General features: G+C 45.1%; 1 protein-coding gene across 1 annotated transcript in view; it reads right to left on the reverse strand.

The window, feature by feature from the left end:
* Positions 1-818: 818 nt before the first annotated feature.
* The window catches only part of STAB2 (stabilin 2), an 80831-nt gene continuing 62297 nt past the window's right edge, over positions 819-19352 (reverse strand). Inside the window, exons 48-67 of the mRNA XM_059845832.1 lie at positions 19101-19160; positions 18526-18702; positions 18352-18441; positions 16980-17126; positions 15795-15851; positions 15215-15338; positions 14044-14193; positions 12157-12261; positions 11695-11802; positions 10864-11057; positions 9737-9878; positions 8316-8449; positions 7443-7608; positions 7111-7217; positions 6005-6124; positions 5078-5236; positions 4104-4211; positions 3311-3439; positions 2145-2264; positions 819-1556 (exon numbers count right to left, since the gene is read on the reverse strand). Of these exons, the coding sequence (XP_059701815.1) occupies positions 1506-1556; positions 2145-2264; positions 3311-3439; positions 4104-4211; positions 5078-5236; positions 6005-6124; positions 7111-7217; positions 7443-7608; positions 8316-8449; positions 9737-9878; positions 10864-11057; positions 11695-11802; positions 12157-12261; positions 14044-14193; positions 15215-15338; positions 15795-15851; positions 16980-17126; positions 18352-18441; positions 18526-18702; positions 19101-19160 (2448 nt within the window). The 3' untranslated portion in view covers positions 819-1505. The remainder of the gene's footprint in view (positions 1557-2144; positions 2265-3310; positions 3440-4103; positions 4212-5077; positions 5237-6004; positions 6125-7110; positions 7218-7442; positions 7609-8315; positions 8450-9736; positions 9879-10863; positions 11058-11694; positions 11803-12156; positions 12262-14043; positions 14194-15214; positions 15339-15794; positions 15852-16979; positions 17127-18351; positions 18442-18525; positions 18703-19100; positions 19161-19352) is intronic.

Consider the following 19352-nt stretch of genomic DNA (forward strand, 5'->3'; position numbering starts at 1 on the left):
GTCTCTGTGAGCCTTAATATTTTGATTGACTGGGGAGAAGGAAAGAACATGAGTTGTATCAATTGCAAAATTCTGTGGGGAAAACTCTCCTAGATGTGTGTGTTTAAGTTTGTGTTCTAAATTTTCTAAAGTCTCTGAAAACTAGCAGGCTTGTGTAGGGGGACAGGGGAAGGAGTTGAGGAAATTGACTGTATGTTTGTTTCATCCAGATGAATGTGTATTTACATGTTATATTTCCTTCCTTGTGCTTAATAGCTGCATCAACAACACTGGATTTGCTCCCTGCCTTGTTCTGAGGGAATGTCTGCTGGGGTAGTTCCCAGAGATAACTAAAGCTTTCCTGGGCTTCCCTCCTGCCCCTACAGACTGGGGGGATGTTACTGCTCCGAGAAAGAACCTTTCTTTTCTTGCTGTTTTGTGGTTTTATTCATGTTCTCATTACGATATTTAATATTTTGATGCAAGGAGGTGACACTGAATCAAACTCAAGTTTGATCCATTTCTGATGGTGTGTGGTGACAGTGGCAGCTGTTACTGCAGTGCTTGGTAAAAACACAGTGTGTGAAGAGCCTTCAGGCCTGAAGAACTGAATGTAGACATTGCATGGCCAGGGGATGTTCATCTTCACAGTCCACTTTTCACAAAAATGGTTCATTTGGACATAGTCACTGTCATCCAGTGTCATTGGAAGTCCAGTTTAATTCAGTTGTCTTTGAAGGTGGCCTTGAGATGCAGCTTTTGACCACAGCTTCAATTTTACTACAGGTAAGGCAACCCAATTTCAAGCAGGGAGGAGACAGGAAAGCCAGAAACTCCAGTGCTGGTTTCTTAAATTTATTTTTCTGTTCTAACCACACATCAGCTGCATTTCTTACTAAAACTGCCTCAGTCACTGCTTCCCTTTGGACAGTGAGGTGAGATGTAAAGCAAACACCAAGCCAAGGTCAAAGACAGAGAAGCTGAAGGAGGCAAGGGGGACAGTCAGGATGGCTGTGTTTCCTGCTGCTGACTATCTAACAGGAAAGTATACCAGCCAGTTTAAAAATAGAAGTTTACCACATGTTCAGTTTCACACTTGTCTGTTCTAATTGTAACAGAGCCAAAATGAAAGCACAGGCCAGGAGTACTAGAAAATCTAGGATATTTGCCAAGTTAGCAGCCCTGTGTGCTTGTAGCCATTTTAAGGTCTGTATAGAAAAAGAAAAGCAGTTAAATAGCAGGTGAGTGAAAATCAGCTGCTTTTCCCAGAGAGGTGTCTGCTTCTGGGTAGGTTAGTTGAGACTCAGTTTTGCTTTTAGCTCTCATAGCTGGCACTGCTCAGATTCAGCCAACACTTCTGAAGTTGGTATTTCTGTGAGCTGTATAGGAGGCATCTTAAACAAAACTGTGCTCTTTTGGTTTTTAATTTGTAACAAGATTTTATTCCCTGTAATGTAGGTGCTCTTTTTTCACAGTAAGTGTAAATAAAAATGTGTTTATTAGATGACTAATGCCAAATTCAGTTTCTAATTCTGATCATAAGGACCACTCATCACAAGCTGTTGGTCATCTGAATCCTATAAAATAGAATAAAAAGAAAATCAGACTTGAACATTAAGAAACAAAAGTAACATTTTGGCAAATTTGTCCATACAGATGGCAGAGTTGGCACCTGACATTTCTTACCAAACAAGTCCTTTTACTTCATGCAAAATGGTGCATTTTGATTTTAGACTCTGCATGTACATGAAGGTTCAATCCTTCCTTCCCTGAATTCCCAGCCCCTTCCCTGCTGGGTTTCAGATTCTTTGGAGTGCTAGAGTGGCTCTCAGCTGCATTTGTAGCAAGGAGACATGAAGACAAAATTAGAAGGCTTTTTAAGTTTTTATGGATGTGTCACTGTCATCCAGTGTCACTGGAAGTCCAGTTGAATTCCGCTGTCTTTGAAGATGGCCTTGAGATGCAGCTTTTGACCACAGCTTCAATTTTACTACAGGTGAGGCAACCCAATTTCAAGTAGGGGGGAGACAGGAAAGCCAGAAGCTTCAATGCTGGTTTCTTGAATTTATTTTTCTGTTCCGACTAGACATTTCTCTTTTATAAAGTCATTCCCTCTTACCATTATATTAGTAGTTTCTCAATCTCAAATCAAAATGAATACTTACTGAGAAAAGATCGTAAGTAGGCTCTGGTGAGGTCAGTGTTGCAGAACTTTCATATGAGGGGTTGGTGATATTGGAAGGCTGTGACTTGTCCAGTGGCGTTGTGTCAGTGTCATCTTTGGACTACACAAAAGCACACAAACTTGCTCTAAATTTCATCCTCTTCCCCCCAGTGCTTTAAGTGGGGCACTTGAGCCTCTCTACCAGCTGCTGCACTGTTGTGATTCAACTGGCTTTATTGTCTAAATCTGTCTCTGGGCATGAACTGTGGTTTTGGTTGTTCTTTTATCTCAGGTCACTTAACACTGGTATCTCTTTTCCTCTCCCTTCTTATTTTTAAGCCTCAGCAAAACATGAGAGAGGAAGTGTGGCCTTGAAATGGTGCTTGGGGTAGAAAGTTCTTGGATAGTCCTGAGGGCTCTCTTTGAAACTATTTAAAAATCTAAGTGTTTCCTCTGGCTCTTGGCTACTGGGTTTTGTTTCTACAAGATGATTGATATTATCTGCAGGGACTAGAACAGGAAGGGACTTCTGTTCACTTCCAGGTAGACTTTCTTTCAGGTTATGTTCTTGTATATTTTGTAACCTTTTTTTCCTCATCCCTCATCTCTGTAGCTTAGTTGTTGCTGACTGTTTTTTCCTCATCTGTTGCTATCAAAATTAGTTAAGAGAAATCAAACATGAAAGTGCATCAGTACAAAAACCTGCACTTTTCAATCTACAGGCATTTCAGTTTATTTGTCTGTTGGATCTGGCCTTTTTCCTATGAAAAGTTTCAACCTCCAGAACAACAAAAGAAGTAGTAATGGAGGAGGAGAACAGATGCCCTTCAATGGTTGTCATTCCTCACTTCCCTAAGGCTGAGCTTTCTGGGGAGGCAAGGGCCTCTGCACTGCTGTGGTGCAGTTAAATCAGCTTTGGGCCAGTCCTCAGTGTTGGAAGTGTCTGTGTGAGCAGAGATTTGGGTGGAGGGGTCTGGGGCAAATGTGAACTCAAGTCCAAGGCAGGCCTGTGAGCCTTCCCCCCTTTCTCTGTCTCTCAGTCTGAACAGCTCAGGTGTGAAGTGATCAGGAATGTTTCTAGCTTAACCAAATGTATGGAAAAACTGAAAGTTATGAATTTGAGAAGTGCAGTTGTCCCCCCCCACCCAGTTTCGTGCTCCCACCTACCATGAAGTGCTGGAAGCTGATGTTTTTCTTCCTGAACCTGAGGTAAGAATATCCAATCAGAGCCACAATTCCAGTAACTAGACAGATGCCAAAGAATATTCCTGTCCCAGTACTGGCATGGAGAGGAGCCTGGAAGCAAGGGAAGAGGATGAGTGAGCTCTGGGTGGGCACTGGTCAGCTTACAGCACTCAAGCACATGCGGTGTCCCTCTGAGATATGCTCTGGTCCTGAACTGTTCTTGTGCTTGGCTTTCCTGGAGACATTTGAATGTGGCCTTTGGATAGAATCACAGAAAAGTTTATGTGGAAATAGATGATGGATCCAGATGTTGCCCCCAGCACTGCCAAGCCCATCACTACACCTCATGGACCAAGGATACAGCTGGGTAACTGGGAAAATTTGCAGGAATTCATGCAGGTGAAAAATATCTATTTTCAAAACCAATGTTTTGGATAGGAATGAATGCCAAGGCAATAGTAAACAAGGTGTCTTAAAAGCTTGAAAGTGGAAAAACTAAAATAGAGCTTTTAAAAATCTCTGTTACATACATAGGCTCCATTATTTTACATACAGAAAACAAATTTATAACTGTGGGAGGAAATTGTTCAAACAAATTTTTGGTATAACTGGTACCTTGTTTTCAACTTCTAATTCTCTTTGAAAGTAACTTTTAAGCTGAAAGCTGCACATATGTCAGGGAAACTGGGAATATATGTATGTCAGTAATGAGTTTAGGGTAAAATAAGCCAGTTACCTCTCACCACCCCAAAAACCTGAATCCCTATGCACTTACAGGTTCTGATGGAGCCTTTAAAGGCTCTGAAATGATGTGGATTATCCCATTGGAAGCAATTATATCCCACTCAACAATAGCACTTCTGTCCACATACCGCATCTTGCTCTGCCAGAAAAGAAGCAATGAGAGCTGAGCTTTGACCCTTCTCTCTTTGGTACTGAAATTGACATTAGGATGGTTTCCCCACCTCAGTTGCTGAGAGTTCAATTCTCCAGAGAGAAACAACATATGGATGAAAACATGGAAAGTTACTCTGCTGCTTCCCTGGACATCAGCCTGGGATGGGCCCTGGCTGGTCACAGTTCTCCTGTGCATGGAGTAGCCATCATCACTACCTGCATGTTGCCTTCATGTTGCCCTGTCTTTTTCTTTTTTTTTTTTTTTTTTCTTTCTAACTAAAGGTTTTTGTGATCTTTGTGAAGTTACAAAGCTCTGCCTAGAAGTGCAGTCATTCCTGAGTGCCAGGCAGCCACTTTCACTGCAGAGGATGCCACTTGCCACTCGAGTTTGCTGGCTGGAGTTTGTTTGGTGTGAGCAAGTCTCTGTTGGTGCCTCCTGCCTCTCCCAGAAAGTTACCAAGAAACTTTACAAATGCCAACGTCTTTTTTTAATGATAACCTGCTGCTTTCATCTCTTTGCCTATCACACAGCCATCTCCCATAATCCTACCAAGCTGAGAGGAGAGCAAAATGAAGCCCAAGCCCATATCCCCATTTTTCCATTCCTGAAAACCACTTCAACAGTTTCCTTTGAGTTTTTCAGGTTAAGAGATGTCTATCTGCAAGCTAGTAAATTTGCAGTCTGCCAGCTGCTATCCTGCAGTCTCTGGACAGGAAAGAGCCTTCTGAACTCAGTCTCACATTGCTACCCACTCTAACCTTATCAAAATGCCCTCCAGATCAGTGTGTCACCTGATTACTGGGTGTAAGAGGAGGAAAAGCACAAAGATGGGAAATTTATTATAGAGGTACCTGGTCAGCTGTGGGGACTTGATGTTCCTGGCCCCCTGTGCTTGTAATGAGGAGTTTTTTCCCTAGACGAGTGAGAAGGGTGGTTCCATTGGTCAAGTCCTCATAAAACATTATGTTGGCATTAGATAAATGATACTCAATGTCTCTCCCAGAAAGGGTCTGCAAATGAGGGCAAAATACAAGGAGTGTTAATGGATCTCATTAACCCTTTGGATTTACTAGTAAGCTGTGTGCCTGTGACCTTTTCCCCCTTCTCCTATTAATGCTGCAGCAAGTGCAGCAGCATTAGAGGTTATTGGGAAATCTGCATGGGAACAGTGGGACATTCTGTCCCTGCTGGCCTCTGGTGGCAGGACCTTAATTCCAGCAGGACAAAGGATTTTACTCCTCTATAGGATGACCTGAAGTGATGAGACTCAGAGATATTCCAAACAGCTTGACAATATGAACCAATTACTAAACCCTTATGAATTGTTTGAAACAGGGTTTGATTGAAGGAAGGAAAGAAAGAATTAAAAGGGGAAAGCATAGAAATGAAGTTAGGAATGGATGCCTTTAAAGTATGGTAGGAAATAGCAAAGCTGTATGCTGCTTTCTTCAAATAACTGTGCCCCATGCTAATGAGCCAGAACAGACTTCATCTCAGGCAGACTCCCTCATACCAGGGTAACTAAAATCCCTGATGGAAAAGTCTCTGTAGTGATTGAATACTCAATAACCTTGCACCCGTAACCATGGAAGGCAAATAGAAACAATGAATTCATGTCTTTTGTGAGCACTGTTTAAATTCTCTAGGGTTAAGCAGAAGTCACATCATACTAAGATTATTTTTCTAAGCTTAAATTTTAATGGGATGCAGAAACCCATGACAGCTGTTTAAGACGTGTTATTAAAACAAGGAAGGGAAAAAAGGAGAAAACCCCTGACCTCATTTTCCTTTAACCCACTGTCATTGGGAGCAAAAAGGGTGGCCTGCACTGACAGGTCTGTGAGGTACTGCAGGAACTCTCTCCCCTTCCTGGAGGTGTTGGAGTAAGCCATGATGTCCTAAGCAGAAAAAAAAAACCAGCTTTACTAGAGAGCAATTGTGCACTCCTGTGTGGAGAGCAGAGAAGATGACACTGTACAAATGACAACAAAGGAACTCTGTTATTAGCCATGAAGCAGCTCTGGAGTGACTTTCCAAAGGAAGTTTTTACCCAAAACCCAGCTCCAGCTGCTAATTTGATGAGTACATATTAAACTGATTTGCAGACATCGGGCCTCTGTTGTCTTTGAGGCTGCTGATACATATAGTGCCTTTCTCAGTAGTGACAAGAAAAGAACTCCTAACATTTTGTCTTTTCCCAGTAGCAGTTCAATGAAATTCCAAAGCACAGTGCCTCTTGTGATGCTTAAAAAGTTGTGCAGAGAGTCTCCTTTAAGCTAAAGCTGCCCCAGGCTTTTAATTCCAGCTGAATTGTAGAACCCAGTAACGTCTTTGGAGCAAGCAGTTAAAAAGTAGTAACTAAATTCTGGTTTGGATTTAGACCAAACAGGTGCAGATTTAGACCACTCTGCCTTGCTGCACTGGTGTGTTTGGTGGGTGTGGGATTCACATTCGCTGACCCTGAGAGAAGAAGTGAAGAGAATGATCAAAACAATTCTTATCTCATTCTCTGCTCCTGTTTTGTGAACAAGTGGAATGTGTTAGAAGATTATTTACCTGAAGGAATTGGATTGGATTCTGGTGCGAGTGTTTTGTTTTCTTGACCAATCTCTGCAAGCTGTGTCCTGATGGTTGGTCAGGAGACAGTCGCAAGATTTTTTTCAGTTGAATTCTTGTTCAGTTTCAATTTAGATGTAGTGTAATATAGTGTAATATAATATAATAAAGTAATTAATTAACCTTCTGAATCAATGGAGTCAGATGCATCATTCTTGCCAGACAATGGGGCTGCCTGATTTACTATAGGTGGGCTAGCAAAGCAAACCCTGGATTACAACACTCAGGGCCTGCTTTGCTCCACTCCTGCCCCAGCCCTTGTTCCTACCGAGAGGAAGTTTGTCAGCGTTGGGAAGGACATCAGCACTTGCAGCAAGTTCCCACTACAGGAGATGCCATCCCCCACGTAGCCTGGCTTGCAGGTGCAGTTCACCTCTGAAAGGTACAAGCAGAGACAGCTGCATGGGCAAACATCCTTTCCACGAAAGCTTTAGGCTGCCCTGTGCTTGAAAAACTACCTGTAAGCAGCAGGTTAGGTTTTCTTAAAGTTAAAAAAGAGGCAGAGTCTCTTGCAGCGTTATCCACCAGCCTGTGGCTGATGGAAGGAACCAAAATGCTGCTCTCATTTTCACAGAGGGATGAGGCAAAGGCCCCTCTTACCTTTCTCCCTGTAGCAGAAAACATCCCAGGTTTCGCTCAGGTTGACCCTTCTGCCGTAGTCCACGATGCCGACGTATCCGGAGCCGCAGTTTGGGGAGGAGAAGGCGGTGGGGTAGCCCACCCTCTCACCATCCAGCCAGCCAGCAGAGCACAGGTGGTACCTTGCCTGCAGTCAGCACAGCCAGAAGGCAAAACTCAGGGGAAAAGCCAGGTGGTGGGGCTGGGGAACTGCACATGGAATGAGCAGACCCCCAGGGCACTCAGGCAGCACCTGCCCTGCCAGCACTGCTCCAGCCTCACATTTTGCTAAAGGTGCCTCCAAACAGTGTCTTTCTTCCTTCCAGAGTTGGAAGGAGCCAGAAGGAGACAGTCAGTCTGACCCACTCTTCTAAAACAAATTTTGCAAACCCAAGTTGGGATGCTCATCACACTGACATCAGCCATGTGTTGTCTATAAGGTGCTCAAGGCAGGCAACATGGAAATGGGTCTGCTAACAGCATTTGAGAAAAAGAGTCCTGGAGACTTACTTCAAAGGCATAAATTAAGCATAACTCTGAAGAGCACATTTCTTTAAGAAGTGTTATTAATTAAAATCCCCTTGAAAATACTCTGAAAGTCTGACTACCCCTCACCCCAACATCACTAAAAACAAGAACTTGGCAAATGATTTCAGTGCTGTGCGAGCATGCGTGAAACCAATAAAAAGTCTGAAAATTGCTCCCAGCCAAACATACCCTGGGGCATGGGTGAAGAAAAGGAGGGAAAGTGATGCTTATTAGCACAGAGCAGCCCCCTTACTCCTCCCTCTCCATTTACTCTCTCTGTGTCTCAGTCCCGTTTGGGGATGTCCTCCCTGCGAGAGGGCTCCTCACCTTCTGTGCATACAGCAGCTGCTCGTAGGTAGCCATGGTGGCTGACTCATTGGCACAGGCCTCCCTGGCCTGCTCGTAGGTCATTCTGTACTGCCCCACGGGGGCCCGCAGGTGGAACACCCCCACCGTGGTGTCTGCAAAGAGAGACAAGGACCAGCTCCTCCTGAAGGGCCCTCCATGGTGCACAGGCAGCTGTGCCATACAAACACCCCTGGATTTTGTGAATTGTCATTAGAGCAGATTGATGCCTCAGGGGTAGCATTCCTACCTGGACTGCCCTCACACATGGCTTCATGATAAATTCATGTTCACATGTAATTGTTATCAAACATAACTTTTATAACCATTTATTGCTGGCTGGGGGCTATGTACAAATTATAAATGGGATGGGACTGCTAGGAATGTGTTTTGAGCTGTTTTATTCTTTAGCATCAGACTCATTACATGGTTATGACAATGGAAAGATGCCAGCAGCTCACATCTCAGGCAGCAGAGTAAGAATTTAATGTTACAACTTACTTTAGAAGTTTTTTCACCAATCACACAAAGCAAAATTACATTGACAGTGATTCCATCCAACCACTATGAGCACATGTACCTTTGGTTAAAACAATGCTTGATTATTTTGAATACAATGCCTGCTTGTAAGCCTTAAAACACAATGCACAGAGCTCCATTATTAAGCTTAAAACTTCCTAATATCTTGCTAGATAAACTTTTCTGTAGCTTAGGGAGTTATTCTAGACAAGCGTTAATACACAGACCATTATTCTATTTGTCTTTACTTTTCTCTTACATAATTTTTCTGCTGACCAATCTCATGGCTACTGCTTAGTTCCAATCACAGTTCTGCTGTCTCTGAGGCTTGCCTTTTGCAGCTTTCCCAAAACCCTCTGATTTTAAGCATTCCCACAACGTTCCAACGGTAATCTCATTGTTTCATGGGGACATTAAGTAGAGGTCTGAGCGAGCTTGCAGCTCCTGGTCACTGGCCTCAGGGCACAGGGCTGGTGGTGTGCAGGGGGTGTCCTCCTTGTCACAGACATATTTTCTGAAAAATACCTTTGCTAGGATTTTTCTCCTGAGATGCTGAGAGGCCTCAGAAACGAAATGTAAACAATAATTATCTGCTGCTGTGGAAGGTGGCAGGTGCTTCTCTGATTGGTCTCATGTGGTTGTTTTTACTTGATGACCAATCACAGGCCCAGCTGTGTCAGAACACTGGTCAGTCACAAGATTTCATTATCATTCTTTGCTAGCTTTCTGATGTCTCCTTTCTATTTCTTTAGTAAAGTTTTAGTATATCATTTTCTTTTAATATAATATCATAAAATAATAAATCAGCCTTCTGAAACATGAAGTCAAGATTCTCTTCTCCTCCCTCATCCTGGGGGCCCACAGACAGCCCCACCCCTGCTCACCTTGGAAGTGCAGGTCGGCGCAGGCGGCGTCGGGGTGGCACTGCCCGTTGTCCTGCAGGCAGCGGTCCAGGGGCAGCTGCATCACGGAGCAGTTCAGCCCATCACCAATGAAGCTGCTTTTGCATTCACACCTACGTCTGCCCTGCTCGGGGAGAGAAGGAGAAAGGCCAAGACAAGCATTTAACTGACATGACTCTGGTGTTTCAGGCAGCATTCTGAACTGCATGGGGAAATGTCACTTGATATGAGCAGGAATGGATAAAGAGAAGAATTGCTGCTAGCAAGTCAGCTAAATATTTACACATGTACTTGGGTGCTTTGCTGAATTAACACCAAAGCATAATTTCATCCACAAAGTTAATACCATGCACTGGAGGGTAACATGACATGTAATTCACAAAAACTGATGGCAAACGTATCAAAATCTTTAAATGACTGGGCATGGAAGCAAGCATGGAATTTAACAGCCCACTGGTAGTAACAAATGAGAGCTATAAACCAAGCAGGAATTGGTGACATCCAGGGATTGCAATGGTTGACAGCTGGAATGGATTATCAGCAAGACTTTTCTAGATCAGTCTAGATCAGGAAGGCAAGACACCAAAATGGAATGGGGAAGTGATCCTGCAAGCACCAGGAGAAACGCTGCACAGGTTTTCCTGCACAGGTTTTCTGTAACCACACTGACTATGTGCATCATGGAATTTGTATAATGTGGCTGCAGAGCTTTTCAAGTCGAGTTCAAGCCATCAGCCAGTGACACTATTCTCCCAGCTGTCCCTTTGTTTGGCTTCCAAATGTATTTAATTTTAATCCAAGAAATTTGTGTTGCAAATAAGGATAGACAGTTAGGGAGAGCTAAGATTGGGACAGAAAGACTACGTATGCAAAACGTCCCAGCTTCTGTGTTACCCCATTCCCCAGAGCAAAGATGTTAAAATGTTTCTCAGCCTTCAGCTGAGGCACACCAAACAGATGTGGAAAGTAGGTGGGAGCTAAGTAAAGTAATTTTGGAAAACAGAGACTTAGAGAGGTACAGGGTGTGATCCAGCCAGAGGAGACTTCTGCTGGCACCAGGGAGAAACTCCTCAGACTTCCCTGCTGGGCACTGAAATCGTTCAACTTACAGGTCCTGTGACAATGCAGATGGCATGCTCGTGGCAGCCTCCATTGAACCCATCAGCACAAGGGTTTATTGGAAGGCAGGAAAAGCCATCTCCCTTGTAGCCCTTCTGGCAGCTGCAGAAGACTTTCACCCCGTGCTGTGTACATTCAGCTGCCTTGTGGCATCCACCATTGTTCTGTTTGCAAAGTTCTGCAGCTTCAGGGGGAAATAAACCAAATTAGTAAAGTCTGCTTTTAAAGAGGATGTTCTTCATAAAGACAAACCATCACCAGTCCTTTCACACTAAAAATACTAGAATACTTGTTGGGGAAAATAAAAACCTGTTTCCATTTCCTGAGGCATTACTGAATTTCTGTAAGTCTATCCCTTAGGGCTCTGACAGCCTTGTCAGGATGTTCTTGGTTCAGGAGACGTGGTACCAACCCTCAGATTTCTGGCCAGGTTGACTTTGGAAGATGTAAGACACCTGTCTGACAAAGAACAACTGTTTCTGTAGCAGTGCTACCAGGGAACTGCCTTGCCTATGGGCATAAAAAGAAATCATAGGATCCTTTTTGTTGGAAAAGCTCTTTGATATCTTTGTGTCCCACTGTAAGTCCTCTGAGGGAAACCCTGCTGTCTTCAAAACTTGACTGAAGTACACTTGCTGCTCATGCTCCTGCTTGGTAAAGTCTGGAGACGTCTGATTTACAAAAACCTGAACTCTCTATATCCTAATTTTGTTTCACCCACTGCAAAGTGCAAGTTTTTAGGGTGGGCAGTAACTGCAGTGCTGTGTGTGTGCAAGAGGGAAGAACCTGCCTTGTGGCCCTGGGTGGGGGTGGGAGCTCACCTGTGCACGTGATCCCGTCCCCATCGTACAAGGGCTTGCACTGGCACGTGTTGTTCTCCATGCAAACGGCGTTGGCCGAGCAGCTCGGGGAGCACACTGGTGGCAGAGCTGCAGGGGAGGCAGGACAGCTGGAATCAAACAGCTCTGGCAGCACCATGCCCTTGTCTCATGCAGAAGGAGAACCCTTAGTACCGGTCTGGCTAACTGGAAAATTTGTAAGAATTTTGTTTTTTGACTGCCACAGCCCAAAGCCTCTCCGCAGGGGAGGTAGGAACTCATATTGCCATATCACAAAAGAGGAGACAGTGGGGTGAAGGGCTTTGTGCTCAGTCCAGAGCAGAGTCCCTAAATGCTCCTGACATTTATTAACCCTTTCTGTCTTATCTATAGAAACCTTCTGTTGAACTGCAAGGAGTTTCAACCCCTAGCTCCATGGACAGACTGGTGAGAGCAGGCAGAGACCTAGCTTGGTTTCACACAGCCGGCCAGTCCATCCTGTTTCACAGAAACATCGTCCTGTGCCCGAGTATCCTTCATCACACTGCCCGTTGTTCTTGCATTCACAAGCTGGAAAAGAAACACAGAGATCACATGCAGAGGGGGAAAGTCTTTCTCTAGAGAAACATCATCATATCAGTTTAGATACAGCATTGCCTAGAAATAATTTAGATGAGTCTACCTTCATGGTATTTCACCATGAAGCCAGTCAAGCAGTGGACCAGACTTTCCAGAGTGGTCGAGCAATTGTCATCCTTGGAGGCTTTCAAGTCCTAATAGGAAAAGTCCTGAACAACATGAGCTCAGAACTGACCCTGGTTTGAGAAGGAGTTGGGCTAGAGACCTTCTGAAACCCCTTCCAATTTGAGTTAACCTGTGGTCCTGTGATTTTATTATTGGCATTTGTTCAATGTGCCTCTGAAAATGAAAATTAGTACATTGCAGTGGAGTAGGAAACTGCATGGAGAGCTGTGGCAGGAAAGAGTTAACAGCTGAACTGAAGACCCAGACAAATCAGTCCTAATGAACAGCAGCTGTTAATTGTGGGGAGGCCAGAGAAAACCAAGGAGTGTTGAAGGACAGTGCTTGTCAGCTCTGTGGGAGAAGGTCCAGCTGGCTAAGGAAGCCAGCTATGAGGTTAGTAAGGTTTTCTGTAAAATGGAGACAAGTTACCTTTCCTTTTCTAGAGTTTCAGATATTTTTGTGACTAAGAGCTTTTGGATTACTTCAACTCCTTTTACAGGTGATGCTTTTCTGCTTCTGCCCTCCAGCCTGAGGTGTAGTGGTCTGTTTAATCTATACTTTATGTTTTTTCTTCTCCTTTTTGGGCCCTGCAATAGCCTATGTGCTGAATCCTTCCTAAAGAATCATTCATGGCTCTCTCTTTTACAATGTTGTGCTGCAGCATAACATTGACCATCCTTTATGGTATTATTCTTCTTCTTGAAATATTGTTGTTGTTTAGAGAAGAAAATCATGTGGAACTGATTTTTTGCATATGTGTCCTGCTGAAAAGGCGCTTCACTTGCTGGCTTTTTTCATTTGATTAGTTAATTTTTGTCTGACTTAAATCTACATCAACAGGAAGGGCCTATAAACCTTTTATCTCTTAAATTGCATAATCTGATTTCAAGGTAATGGCTCATATGTTTTATGCTATGGTGTGCTATGAAGTGGATGAACTATAGGTAGTTATAATCCTGAGAATCTGTGTCCAAGCCTGCTGTCTTGGGAGCCTATAACCTCCCAGCCTATGTGCCTCAGGAGCAGCTCAGGTGCACAGGGTTAGGATGGAAGCATTAATGTTGTAACTTCTTTTCTGAAAGACTTTATGTCAGGAAAACATTTAAGTTTAGAGGGAGATATTGATCCTGCTTCCACCTAGTTTACATTTGAAGCCACAGAGAGGTGGATTTTGTGAGCAGTTGTTTGGCTGTCCCTCTTCACAAACAACCCTCGCCTTTGTGTCCTTTTTCCTCTCTGTGGAAGCAGCACATGGCCTGGGCCTCCTGCATTCCTTGAGGAGCCATGTTACTAAAATCCTCTCTTAAGCTTTATGGGGATGGAGGAGAAAGCTGTGCTGTAGCTAAAACTACTTGTTGCTGGAGGCCCTGCTTCTGTTCTCTCACTGATGTACTGTGTAAGAGTAGGAGGTCCTGTGCAGGTGCAGCCCTGCAACCTCTGCATGCCCTCTTCTCCTCCTTCCTTCCAAGACCTCTTGCCGCGCCCTGATGTGAGGAGGCACTCAGGAAAAACATTGGCGTTAAGAGGGAAGCTTTCCTTGGCTTACTCAGAACCTCCTTGCTGACAGGACAGTTTAGGCTTGGGTGTGGGAAGGGAGCTCAGACGTACGCCTGCAGGTGAAGCCGTATCTGCCCGGCCGGCACAGCTCGCAGGCGGTCCCGTCGAAGCCGCCGCTGCAGCGGCACTCTCCTGTCCCCGTGTACCCATCATCACAGGAGCCGTGGCCATTGCATGGGGTCTCTGGGCCCCCTGGGCAAGCTGAAAGGTTGGAAAGGAAAAGTGGTTCTTTAGCTCAGGGGCACGTTTGTCCATGGTCACGGCTGGTTCTCTAGCGTTCTGTAAAAGTCACCGAGCGGGGAGTGGCTGTAAACGCGTCTCTCCTGAGGTGTGTAAAAGTGCCTGTGGCACTGGGACTGCTGTCAGCCCCCTGCTCTAAATTCCCTGACACACTTCCACAGCTCCTATCAGAAAGGTGCTGAGGATCCTTCCAGCCCTGACTCGTGGATGCTGTTATCTGGCTGCTTGCTTGTTCAGACCTGTCTGTGAATGGCACTTCCCAAATGGAGCCTTTCTTGAGTGTCTCTGTGGGTCTCTGTGCTGTCACGGTGACCCCAAAGGCCAGCTCAGGCTGAGCTGGCCAAAACTGCATGGGATTTGCATGTGTCTCTCTGTGAAACCAGGACAGAGCAAGCTGGCAGGGCTGTGTGTGGCTGGACCTATCTGCCAGCAGAGGTCCTGACCTGGATTGTGACCCAGTGTGCCCTGGTGGACGCCACAGTCCTGCTCCCCGGCAGGGCTGGCAGGTGAAGGAGAACAGCCTCGAAGTGTCTGCTAACAAACTGCTGAGATGGAGCCTCCCAAATCATCTCCCCCTGTTGAGAACTACAACTTCTGAGCTTTGCTGATGAGTGCACTTGCCTGTGGCTGAGCAATTATACACTGGTTCTCAGGTGTGTGCTGCTGCTGCTGTGTGAACCTGAGCCTGTGTTTAAAGGACTTTTAGCTGGTGAAGTGCTCAGCAGGGCAGCCTTCACTCTGTAGCACTCACCTGCTATCACTGTTGAGTTTAAAACTTGCTCTAAATGGGAGGAGATAATCTGAATTGAAGAAGCACTTAACACCTTATGCTCCTCAGCTCTTGCAACCAAATTCCCTTATTTTGCAGCTGCTCTCTCCTCGTGCCCCTTATCCCAATTCTCCCTGTTTTGCCTGCTGGGTGCTACACAGCTGTCCTGGGGAAGGGGAGGGCACAGGATGGCTGTGTGGGTGGGAATCCTACCTTGGCAGTCTGGCCCGAAGTAGCCCTTGCAGCACTTGGCTATGTGGATGACCATGGAGCAGTTCCTGCGGCACCCATCCCTCCGCAGCCCGTAGGACTCGTAGGTGCACCACTGGATTCCTTCCTGCGGGTCACGAGTGGCAGCACCGAGAGAGGAGGGGGAGAACACAGCAGGATGAGTGCTGCTGAGTGGAGTTTGCTTTTTCCTCTTTAAATTGTAATTTCTGATGTACATTGAATCACGATGTGATGTGTGAAGAGGGCAGGTGGGAGACCCCCATCCTCTCTGATTCCTGACATGCTAAGCAGCATTCCTGAGAGTGCAGGGGCTGCTCTGGAGTCAGCTGAAGCACTTTTACACCGAGTGGTGTGAGACCAACAAGCATCCCCCACCACCACCAGCACCCATGTATTTACCCAGGGACAGCTTTGTCACTTAATAGTCAAAGTCACTTAACAGTCACTGTCAAAGGTTCTCTTTGAAACTTTTGAAAATTTAAGAAACTTTTTCTGGTTTGCTGTTGTGAAATATAGAGAAGATCGTGTTAGTCTGCTTACATATGAGATTTGAATGTTTTACCTTTGGTTTTGTCCCTGGAGGGCATTTAGAGTTACTGAAACAGCTAGCACAATGCCCCTGGAAAAGGGGAAAAAAAAGTATATTAAAATAATGGCTCCAAAAGGCTACTTGACTTGGACAAAAAGTCTGTTCTATGAGAGCAGAAAAGGTAAAGCTTATTGCACTTAAAAAATTAATAGAAAAGTGTGGAGGAGCAAGAGAGGAGAGTGACAACAAAATAGTTGCAATAATTTAGTGCCACAAAAATGCAAGAAAATAGTTAAATAGTTTTGATACCAGAATATAAGTTCTGGAAGAGGAAACTGGTCTGGGTTTAAAGAAGGAAGGAAGAGATGATGAATGTTTTTCAAACAAGTATTGATGTCATCTGTATTAGACCTGGGTGTCTAATTTAGAGTACAGAAAAATGTTTGCTTCTCAGGAACTGCATACGAAATTTGAGGAAATGGTATCAGTTTAATTTCATTTAATGACATCATAAACAAAAGGCAAGTTGAGCAGATGGGATATATAGAATTGTTGGTTTCATAATTGAAGTAAGTGTTCTGAGAAGGTTTTTAAAAGACTGACTACCTAAAAGTTTTTTACTTCTAGGAAATTTTTTCATACTTTCAAATTATACTGAAGTAAACTTGGTCTTGAAACTATTTGAAGATGACTTTCAAAATTTCCCATTTGTGGGACCCATCAAAGTTCATGGAGGAAACTTCCTCCATGCTAACAGTGCCTGTTCAAGTGTGTTAAAAACAAGAAATGTTGGAGACTGAGACAGAGTAGGCAGTTCTCTATCTTGTGTTCTTCATGCCCTGTGCTGTTGGAGCAGCAGTGCTGTTCTTTTTTAATAGGGAGCTTTGTAAACATGATCTCTATGGGCAAATCTGTAGTGTGAACTTCCACTAATTTAAGAGCACGACAGAAAGACTTGTCCTTGCTCCAGTTTTTGCTTGCAAGTTTTTTTTTTTTTATGCTCTTCAGTGGAACCACTTGTCCTGTGTGCTGCTTCGTGTGGCTGCAGGATTTGTGTTGTGCTCCTGTGAGGCATCGTGCTGCACTTCTGAATTCTGCCTGCAGCAGAGGGGCTTTACTGGCAGCAGTGCCAGAGCTGCAGGGAGCGTTACCCAGTGAAGGTGCACATTGGTGCCTGGGCTGTGTCACTGTCAGGCTGGGGGACCCGGGGGCACTGACCATGAGCTCCATGGTGAGGAAGCTGTCGCAGCGGCCCCCCAGGCTGGGCTCTGTCAGCAGGCAGTTGATCCCGTAGGCGACGCCCCCGTCGAACTCCAGCTGCCGCTGCACCACCTTGCACTGCCCGTCGTTCAGGAAAAGGGAGCCCTGGGAGAGGGGAACAGGGCAAGTCATGAGCTGCTCCTCCTCCTTGGGGTCCTGCTCTCTGTAGGAATGCTCTCGGGGCAAGGTGGAATGTCAAACTATCCTGTAAGTAAAACTGATGGCTATAGGGGCTCAAACCCGATTTTGGGGCCTCTCTTCCTATGGGCAGATGTGTGTCTGCAGTACTGTGTCCAGCTCTGGAGTGCCCAACACAGGATGGATGTGGACCTGTTGGAGCAAGTCCAGAGGAGGGTCATGGAGATACTCAGAGGGCTGGAATACCTCTCCTATGAGTCTGTTCAGCTGGGAGAAGAGAAGGCTTCAGGGAGACCCTAAAGCACCTTCCAGTCCCTAAGTGGGGATATGTGAGAATTTGAGAAGAATTTTTAGCAAGGGCATGTAATAAGAAAAGGGATAATGGCTTTAAACTGAAAGAAGGTGGGTTTAGACTGGATTTTGGGAGGAAATCCTTTACTGTGAGGTTGGTGAGGCACTGGAAGAAGTTGCCCAGAGAGCTGTGGATGCTCCATCCCTGAAAGTGTTCATGGCCAGATTGAATGGGACTTTGAGCAACCTGGTCTACTAGTGTAAGGTGTCACTGTTCTTAACAAGGAGGCTGGAACAAGATGACCTTCAAGGTTCCTTCCAACCCAAATAATTCTATGAATCTATGATATCTTTCTTTTCTGAAGAGGATACAGTATGCCAGTCCTATGTTCACAGGTTTATCTTATGAGTATTTAGACTTAGATGCTTGTCAAGCATGACCTGATACATTTGCAAAGAAAAATGTGACATTGTTCTGGTTTACCAAGCTATGTGTGTGTCTGCAGCCTTAGCATGGGAGTGCTTACACACCAGAGTTTGCATGCAGATGCTGCATTCATGGGGTTCAAACCCAGGCTGATCTTAGTGGTTTTGCACTAAGAAAACTTCTACTACTGTACAAGTTAAAGTGTGCTGGTATTTCAGTTTCAAGGTGACTGAGAGCTGTTTTGAACAAATAGTATCTTACAGCAGAGTAAACAGCAGCTCCAAAAAGTCCTACAAACCATACAGTTTGCTGCAACTGTTGCTGTAGTGGCTCCTGGCATGTAGTGGTGATGACCAACAAAGTTTTGGTGCCACTGACCCTGCCTGGGGGCTGTGCCGAGGCAGAGTTTGGTGTGCAGGAGCTGATCCTGCAGCAGGAGGCAGGAATAAGCGCGCCAGCAGAGCGAGCACTTACGATCTCCCCGTTATCCCCACAGCTCACGCTGAGGTTGGAGCCCTGCAGGGTCTTCAGTGAGGTGGAGCTGGGGAGCTGGTAGGCCAGCACCTGGGAAAGAACAGGGGAGCTGCTCATGTCTGGGCTTGCAGCGTGTTTTGCCTGTGGCAAGGCTCCCAAAAGGCAAGGGCTTACCGCAGCATCGCGGACAATGTGGAATTTGAGGTACTGCACCAGCTTGTTGGTGTTGGACTTCTTGAAGAGGAAGTCCTGCTGCTCCTGGGGCAGCCCACGGATGGCTGTGTCAGTGGGCCAGAAGAGGGTGACTGGTTTGTGAATGGGATCGTTGATCAGCCCCAGCAGGTTGTTCTTCTGCAACACAGCAACAATTGGGGCAGAAGATTAATGCTCTGTCCAAAGTGACACTGACCCTGTTGGGTGACTGTCAGGTGGAACTGGGGTGTGGTGCTCTGTGGGCTGCCTGGTCACCAGCCTGCAAATACCTTGACTTAATAAAGCAGATGTGTGAATTGAGCTTGATATACAGTAGGACAGATCTGAGTGGGGAAGGGAAAGGTGGCTGTGGGTCTGCTTAACATCCCCAGGCTCTGAGGGAGTGTGACTGGTGCTGAGCAGGGTTCTATGGTGAGCCCTTTGGTTCTCCTGAATAAAATCCTACCAGTGATGACATGTTCTCTGTGTCATTTTGTCTTAAAAAAAAAAAAAAAAATTTACCTTTTCCCAATGGCTCCTTTCTCTTGTGTCCTTACCTCCAGCAAAGTGTTGAACAGAATGTACCCATGCTTGGCTGCAACCATTTTAAGACTTTCCTACAAAGAAAGAAAAGTGAGTAATTTACCTAAGAAATACATTATTTGGATATTAGAAAAGTAGGTAAGAGCTTGCTTTTCCTGTAAGTCAGTTTTTGTTAGAAAATCAAAGCTGCTGTAAAAACCCTCAGCAGATATCCTCTTATACTGTCCTTACTTTATCTGCAATTCTGGTGAATTTGAAATATAATA

This window comes from Haemorhous mexicanus, chromosome 5 (genome assembly GCF_027477595.1).
Source record: "Haemorhous mexicanus isolate bHaeMex1 chromosome 5, bHaeMex1.pri, whole genome shotgun sequence".
Classification (NCBI taxonomy): domain Eukaryota; kingdom Metazoa; phylum Chordata; class Aves; order Passeriformes; family Fringillidae; genus Haemorhous; species Haemorhous mexicanus.